This window comes from Lagopus leucura, unplaced genomic scaffold (assembly GCF_019238085.1).
Source record: "Lagopus leucura isolate 7727_CA_CO unplaced genomic scaffold, USGS_WTPT01 Super-Scaffold_1, whole genome shotgun sequence".
In the NCBI taxonomy this organism is placed as follows: domain Eukaryota; kingdom Metazoa; phylum Chordata; class Aves; order Galliformes; family Phasianidae; genus Lagopus; species Lagopus leucura.
This window is the reverse complement of record NW_024962250.1, coordinates 21,217,770-21,225,483: the sequence shown is the minus strand read 5'-3', so window position 1 is coordinate 21,225,483 and position 7,714 is coordinate 21,217,770. Positions and strand designations below refer to the sequence as shown.

Below are 7,714 nucleotides of genomic sequence, written 5' to 3'. Positions count from 1 at the left end.
CCACAGTAGAGGAAGCTGAGCCACATGGAGTGACATAGCTGGGGTAACCTTAACTGTGACAGCAAAAAGGTAGGGTAAAACTCTGCTGTCTTACTTTACCTGAAAAATTACCTCAGCAAAACAGGGTGAAGAGCTCAAGGCTAGCTCTGAAACAAACACAATGATGAAGTCTGGTGATTTAATTTCAATAACTACTTTTGCTTAATCTACAGTTTCAGTCCCAGCATTAGCTCCTTGCCTGTTACTTAAGGAAAGTCCCCAACTGATGGATTTATTTTACAGTATCACAAGCCTTTCTATGTGTATTCTATCCCAGTGACTGTCTGTTGACTTTTAGGACCCACTAAACACAATTAAAAAAAAACAAAGTGCAAGGAAAATTGAATCAATACTGCAAGACAGGAAGTGGTACTGAATTTCTTAACTACTCTTTAATTCAGTAACATCTTTCATTAATTCAAGACTGTGGGAATACAGCTTTCAGTTTATTCCTTTCCTACCCCTTTTCTTGTCGCCCCTTGCTATCCTCTAATACCCTATGTTAATAAGTTCTGAAGTTAAAGCGTTGATCTTATTTTCCAGTCAGTTTGCATACAGTGAAGTCTTTTCCCTTGTTTTGAGTCTCTTTTTCTCTCTTCTCTGGGTTTGCACGTTCTTATACATACCTGGCTGACAGAGCAGTACTGACCCTTTCTGGGACCTTCATGTTTTTCTAGGGTGTGCCACAGGATTGGGATCTCTGCCCACATGTCTATAGGTCAGAAGCACTCCCAACTTCTTTCAGGAATCTGGTCCACCCATTGCAGGCTGAAGTGTTTCTCCAGATTCAGGTTTTTACTAATCCAGTTCAATCTGGCTGCTTTTTATCTGTTGGTTTTGGGGTTTTTTTTGGTCTTCTTTTTTCTTCAGGCTCCTGTGAGGAGCTGGCGCTGCATTGCTGAAGGATTTGCAAAAGGAGCTGCTGGAACTTTTTTTGTTCCTTGTTTGCTTCCTGTTGCAACTTTCTCATACAAAGTAGTCGTTCTTACTTTGAGAACAAAAAACACTCTGTGACCATTTAAAACAACTTTTTACAAAACAGAAATAGTCTAATATTAGACTAGTCAGAAAATCAGAATCTGAAAAAATAGACAACTATGCAGCAACTGTTACCAGCTTGGAGCAGATGCCTTTTTGTAAGTCTGTAGGACATCTATTCCCCCTAAAGACCCTTTAATCGTGTGTGACAAACTAAGCCCTCCAGCATAAGGCCAAAATAACCAACAACTCCCTTGCACCTCCTTCAAGAAGGGGCATAATTTTGTCATGATGCCTTACAATTGCAGCATCCAAAATGGAAACAAGTAAGTAATCTGACTTCAAGAAGGGTTAAAGCCCTGTGTTTCAGAGGCCCCTATTACCTTGGCCTGCAGAAAATCTCCATCTTTTTAATATTAAATCTAGTTGTTGATTTACCTGTTACACTGCCTGTTGTGAAGTTCCTTAGTATTTTGCTTGGTTATTTTATTACTGTATTTGTTGTTAGCTGTTCTTGAATGTTTTAGATGGAAAGTAATTAGAAGGTACGTTAGGAATCAGGGGGAGGTGGAAATTCCTTCTCTGCTCCTGACAGTGATGCACTGAAGTACAGAACTATAGCTGGTGTGTTATTTGCACTTTTTATCACAAGCCTATCTTCCATCCTGAAGATGGAAATGAACTGTGATACAGAGCATTTGTTTCTGACTCCTGCAGTACAGTCCCTTCTGTGATTTTCTCAAAGTCCATCTTGAAACAATGCAGGTTCCTTGCCTCTGCTAACCTAGTTGGAAGATTTTTCCATGACCTCACTCTTCTCCTGATTAGAAAGCTAATTTCCAGTCTAAGCTTATTCGTGGCCTATTTTTTCATCTTGTGTGGCGTTATTCTTTAATTGAATGTTTATTCTTCTCCTCTTTCCCAAGACTTTTCCAGTTATTGTACATAGTAAGTAATCACTTGGACATGGCTGTTCTGCTGCCTGAAGGGCCTGTTCATAGTACCTCTGCTGTCCTATGTACGTGAATTGGCATACAGACCTGCACATAAGCTCTTCTACCCCCATCAATTTCTGAGCCTGAGGTTCACGTGTTGAGGAGGTATTTCATTATATAGCTTCCAATTCTCCTAATTAAATAACATCATCAGTTTTTATGTCGACACAATGCCAAATTTCTAAGTGGTAGTATGTTATGCTCTTCTGCTGGTAAGAAATGGTCTCAGGATTGTCATTAATGTTCCAGAAAATCATCTGAGTAAAACTCTTGGGCTGATTCAGAACAAGTGCAAAATAAGCCTGCCTTTGCAACTTTTATTATTCAACTGATCAGCACTTCAACAAGTGAGAAAAAGCGAAAGAAATCACCGACAAGTAGCTCTGGATCCTGTTGTCTATCATAGACAGAGGAGGGTAAACACAGCAGCCTGTGTATGGTGCTTCCCAAAAGCCCTAAATGCTAGATTGTACTATAGAATGCAGAGTCCATTCTATAGCAAAAAAAAAAAAAAAGAAAAAAAGGAACTCCACACCTCCCAGTTGTTGTAGGTAATTAAAATAGAAAGACTATGGCAGCCAGAACCACTGTTGCTGTTAATACATTCAGAAGTGAACACCTGCATTTACAGAGCAACAAAGCATACAAAAGGCAGATGCTCTCTTTGGCCCAGCTGTTTCTCTCTTGCACTGCACTTCTTTTTTCTTTTATGGAAGAAAAATAAATGTCTGCAGCCAGTGATGAGCTAAAGGAGAGCAGTTATCTCTACATCAGGGAAGCTATTTTCAATGAAAAAAGGTTAAGTCTCCGCAGCCTACAAGAAAAAAATGATTCTTAAGGATTTTTCTGATGGCTGGTTTGCTCCTTTGCTTCATGCTATCAGCCTGTAGCAACAACCTTTCTTTCCTGCTCAACGGACTGAACAGTGACATCCTTACAGTGTAGACTGGGTCTTGCTGTTGAGCTCACCTGCTGGGAGAAGGTGGCCCTCAGAAGGGCATCACACTCCAGCACACAGATTTAAGTGTACAAACTTATATTCTGCCTCTATGTCCTGAAATGATTGCTTATTGTAAATCTTGCTCAACACTCACAGCCAGTGTGGAGAACAAAGAAAGCTGCCTTATCAGCGTTTCCTCTGTGGGGGAAATGGGGGTCTATTCTTGATGTTTTTGCATTTGGGAATGTGTGTCTCAGCTACTTGGGGTGCAAAGCGGCGTCTGCAGTAGGGGCAGGCAGTGTAGTCTGGATTTTCAATGGGAGGCAGCGGAGGCAGGTCAGGTACCTTCCCTCCCTTGGACAGCACTTGCTGCACCTGCCGGGCATGGCGCAAGGTCTGGATGAAAGCCTCATGGTTCTGCCTCCAGTTGTTTCTTCTGGGTGGCTTATTCTGCAGAAGGGAAATGGAGTCAGAGCAACTGGCACTGCCTGTCAGCCTCCATTCTCAGCCTTGCTCTCATGGCCCAATTCTAGACACCTCTTCCTGAGCAGTCTCCGTTGATGTAAAATCCCCAGGCAGTAGCGCCGAGGAAATCATAGAATGGCTCAGGTTAGAAGGGATCTTAAAGATACTTGAGCTCCAACTCCCATGCCATGTTCAAGGTTGCCAACCACTAGTTTGAGCGAGATGCTACAGCTGCTCTGAAGGAGCAGACCTGCATGTTTCCACTGCCCTCAGATTGCTAGTCCATTTTATTACCTGCTTTTTCAGTCAGTTCCCCACAGCCCTCCAGCATCACAGATCTTTACCACAGCAGACCCAGTCTGCCCTGATGAGCATTCTGATACAAGGAGCAAGTTCTCTCCAGGAGTACCCCATGATGCATTACAAAGACAAATCAGTCAGAAACAACACCCTCTCATCCTCCCACCCAACCCAACCTATTAAATTTTATGTGGAAGGCAAGCGTCTTCCAGAGGCAGTGGCTGGGTTGTGTTCCTCAGCCCTGTGTTCTCATGAGGGTGCTTGTGTCTCAAAACTAGATCTCAGGGAGGGAGGAAAGTGAACAGTATGTGTGAACCGAGGAAGGCTAAGGGACTGCAAGTTACCTGAGGTCTCTCTGAGCTCTTCCGCTGCTGAAACTCTTCCAGGTCTGTGCCCCTGGCTCTGGCCTTGCTGGAGTCAAATGTTTTCCTTTTAGAGCCTTGGCTCTTGCTGCAGATATTCATGTGTTTCTTGAGCCTGGTGCAGAGAAACTTGCGGCCACAGAAGCTGCACTGTCCAAGCTCCCCCTTTTCTGTGGGGCTGGCAGCCTGCATGTACAGCATCTCTGCAGGCATGCTGTCACCACAGTCTGAGAGAACAGAGGAAGAAGGGCCATGTTTTAAGTCCAGCTCTGAGCATGAGGCTAAACTCTGCACCGGTATGCGGTCTCGAATTTTGTTGTTGCTGGCCACCAACCGTTCCTTCTTCAGTTTCCCCATAGCCAGTTCTTGGGGATGGAGAGTAGTGCCTGTCTTCGGGACAGTGACCTCTGCAGACTGCATCCCACTAAAATCCCCATCACCCGTCCTGATGGTAAATCTTATACTTTCCTCTCCAGGGTGCCACATGGCCTTTTGCCTGCGAGTCCTCTCCATTGCTCTGGCTCTTCTCTCCTCTGCCTCCATCAGTTCCTTCTCTCGTTGAATCCTCCTAAGCTCCTCCTTTGTTCTCCTCAGCTTCTCTCTGAGAAGAGCCTCTTTCTTTCGGATTTCCTCTTCCAGGGACCGTCCCTCTGCCTCCAGCCTTAGGATATAAGCCAGATCTCTCCTGTATAGAGAGGAATCTGACTGTTTAGGCTCTGCTGTCCAAGGAGGGAGCACTGCAGCTAGCTGAGGCTTCCCCGGCAGATGCCTTCCTTTGCTTTTTGTGCTAGTCCTACTATTTAGAGCCTCCTCCATGTATGGGGAACTTCCGAGCTGTCCTGTATTGACTGCAGGAAGGCTCCCAGTGTTGTGCTGAAAAATTGGTTTCAGAGGACATGAACGATCCACTCCTTCTTTCCGTTTGGCTAATGATTTAGAGGGCAGAGTCTTAACCTGGCTGGCAAGATGCTTGTTTTGCAGCCCAGCTGAGCTGGAGCCTCCATGCTGGGAGCTGTGCTTATTGCTTTCTGCAGAAAGAGGATATGAATAGCTTTGGCTCTTTCGGGCACGGGGATTTTTCAGGCTTTCCTCTTTGTCTGATGGGAATTCATGCTGACAACTGTTTTCTAGGTGTTCCAGAGGGGACTGATGTACTGAGACTTCAGAATCATAACTGTCTGTCACTGAGTGCTTAGCAGCTGCCACCACAGAATCCACATATGGAAACAAAGCCAGCTGCAGCTCAGCCATTCAGTACCTGGGAAAGAGCCTGAGGTTAGAAGCAAAATCACTACAGACTACTACATCCAAAACTGGACAGATTTCACAGAATCATAGAATCCTTAGGGTTGAAAGGGACCTTCAAAGGTCATTTACTCCAACTCCCTTGCAGTGAACAAGGACACGCATAGATAGATCAGGTTGCCAGGGCCTGATCCAACCCCATCTTGAAAATCTCCAGGAATGGGGCATCAACTTCATGCCCCGTGTTAATGCCCCCCCATAACCATGGGGCATCAATCTCTGGGCAACCTGTTCTAGTGCCTCACCACCCTCACTGTAAAATATATATAATATATATTTATATCCAGCCTAAATCCACCCTCTTTTAGTTTGAAGCCATCTCCCCTTGTTCTGTCACCAGACCCTGCTAAAGAGTCTGCCGTTCTTTCCTCCCATTTACATACTGACAGGCAGCTCTCAGATCTCCTCAGAGCCTTCTCTTCTCCAGGCTGATCAGCCCCAGCTCTTTCAGCCCGTAAAATTTCCTCCCAACAACCTACACTTGTAAGTTAGATTGAATATTGGCAAAGGTTTTCTAACTCCTCTGGGTTCTTTCTGAGCCCTGTCTTGTCACTGTAGAGACCAATCGCATTACCAGGGAAGCAGCTATGCCCGCAAGGAGCGCTTACCGAGACTCGTCCCTGCCCGGGCGCCGCCGTCAGAAGGCGGCCCATTCAGCTCACCACGGCTTTTCCGTGGCTCACTCGGCCCCGTACTCCCGCATGGCGGTACCGGCTGCCCACGCAGAGCCTCCCTAAGGAGGAGCACAGCTTCAAGGTCTCCGAACCGCCGCCCCCGCGGGGAGCGCACTAAACACGAGTCCCTGGGCCCGCCCCCGCCGTTACCTGCAGAGTCGCCCGCAGCGCTCATCTGCGTTGCGGCTCCGGGAGCGACCGAGCCGAGCTGAGGGCAGGGGCCCCGGGCCCGGCCCCGCCTGCAGGCCTAGCAGAACGGCGCCGAGCTCCCGCCGCGCCGTGTTGACGACTGTTGCCTGGAGACCGGCACGCGGGTGCCACTGCCTGTGCCGCTCTAGCCGCTGAGCTCGTCTCTATGGGTACTCAGCCGCGCATCGGTTGCGCTCCGGGGAAGAGACGCTCGAGGGGAGTGGGGACGCTCTGCTGCTTGGAAGACTTTATCTCTATGGTCGAGTGAAAACCGCCGGCCGAAGGGGAGCGGGAGGGAGGCCTCATGTATTATTCATGAAGCGGTTAGGAAAGTCCCGCCTTCCCTGCGGAGCTTGGTTCTCGTTGGTCCCTGGGTGGCAGCGAAGGCCATGCTGCGCGTGCGCCGTGGGGTTGGCGGCTGCGGCTGGTGGGGGTTGCGGTGGCTATGGCTGGGAGCGAGGGCTTGGTGTCCGTGGATTACGAGGTGTCGGGCAGAGTGCAGGGCGTCTTCTTTCGCAAGTACACCCAGGTGCGCTGCGGGGTGGTGGGACGGGGACCTAGGGATTCCTGGGCCCGGCCGGGCCAGCTGATGCGATGTGGGGTTTGTAAGGCATCGCGCTGCCCGCTGTTGGTAGCTCCAGCAGCCCGGAGCCATCTCACGTCTGCGTTATCTCCTCAGAGCGAGGCCAAGCGGCTGGGGCTGGTTGGCTGGGTGCAGAACACGAGCCATGGCACCGTGCAGGGACAGGCCCAGGGTCCGGCCGCCAGGGTGCGGGAGCTGCAGGAGTGGCTGCGGAAGATCGGGAGCCCCCAGTCCCGCATCAGCCGGGCCGAGTTCACCAACGAGAAGGAGATTGCGGCGCTGGAGCATAAGGACTTCCAGATCCGCAAGTGACCTCGTCCAGAAAGCAGCCAACCTGGGGCACAGGCTGCCCCTGCCGAGCGTCCATCCCCAGCTCCCAGCTGTTCAGACAGCTGACATCCGGCTCTAGAGAACTGTATTTCCTTACATTTCTAACTTATTGGTTTGTTGTACTGTTGTGTAGCACTAAAATGCTTGTGTCACTTTGATAGGTGGAGCGTGGCTCGGTGCTGTCTGTACTGATGGGGCTGCCCAGGGGCACAGCCTCTGGTCCCCGAAGGCCTGAGTTGTGAGCGGCAGTGCTGAGTACCGTATGGCATTGGTGTAACGCTGTGCTCGTGTGGAGGAAACTGCAGAATTGGCACCAGCTGTAAATACTGCTGAAAGTGAGATTGTTGTGACCTTTGTCTCTCCGAAGCAATTTATTGTGTTCTTTACTCGCACAGAAGTTTATTTTTGTTAGAATAAAGTACTTGGAGCTTGCTTGAGTTGAATGTGGCTGTCTGGACGCGGTGGCACCCTGTCGGGGTCGGTCTCCCTGCTCCTTCCCTGTCCGCACGGGGGCGGTAGGAAACTACAGCTCCCATCGTGCACCGCCTGCCCGG

General features: G+C 48.9%; 2 protein-coding genes across 3 annotated transcripts; one reads left to right on the top strand and one right to left on the bottom strand.

The window, feature by feature from the left end:
• Positions 1 to 1,528: 1,528 nt before the first annotated feature.
• On the bottom strand, positions 1,529 to 6,309 carry ZC2HC1C (zinc finger C2HC-type containing 1C). Of its 2 annotated transcripts, none has more exons than XM_042870965.1 (3): positions 6,209 to 6,309; positions 4,062 to 5,337; positions 1,529 to 3,402 (listed from the first exon to the last, which is right to left on the bottom strand). In XM_042870965.1, the coding sequence occupies exons 2-3, from the start codon at positions 5,328 to 5,330 to the stop codon at positions 3,139 to 3,141; spliced, it is 1,533 nt and encodes a 510-aa protein (XP_042726899.1). In that variant the 5' UTR covers positions 5,331 to 5,337; positions 6,209 to 6,309; the 3' UTR covers positions 1,529 to 3,138. The 2 variants fall into 2 exon arrangements, with proteins under 2 accessions (XP_042726899.1, XP_042726980.1); XM_042871046.1 differs by lacking the exon at positions 6,209 to 6,309 and adding an exon at positions 6,047 to 6,068.
• Positions 6,310 to 6,626: 317 nt separating this feature from the next.
• On the top strand, positions 6,627 to 7,592 carry ACYP1 (acylphosphatase 1). Its single transcript, XM_042871170.1, has 2 exons — positions 6,627 to 6,776; positions 6,927 to 7,592. Exons 1-2 carry the CDS (start codon positions 6,693 to 6,695, stop codon positions 7,140 to 7,142), a joined length of 300 nt encoding a protein of 99 aa, XP_042727104.1. The 5' UTR covers positions 6,627 to 6,692; the 3' UTR covers positions 7,143 to 7,592.
• Positions 7,593 to 7,714: the final 122 nt, after the last annotated feature.

Excerpts from the sequence above, each read along its gene's own strand:
- ZC2HC1C (XM_042870965.1), bottom strand. The coding sequence starts at position 5,330 with ATGGCTGAGCTGCAGCTGGCTTTGTTTCCATATGTGGATTCTGTGGTG. Across the intron at positions 3,403-4,061 it reads AGAGCTCAGAGAGACCTCAG|AATAAGCCACCCAGAAGAAA; the intron begins GTAACTTGCAGT and ends TCCCTTCTGCAG.
- ACYP1 (XM_042871170.1), top strand. The coding sequence starts at position 6,693 with ATGGCTGGGAGCGAGGGCTTGGTGTCCGTGGATTACGAGGTGTCGGGC. Across the intron at positions 6,777-6,926 it reads TCTTTCGCAAGTACACCCAG|AGCGAGGCCAAGCGGCTGGG; the intron begins GTGCGCTGCGGG and ends TTATCTCCTCAG.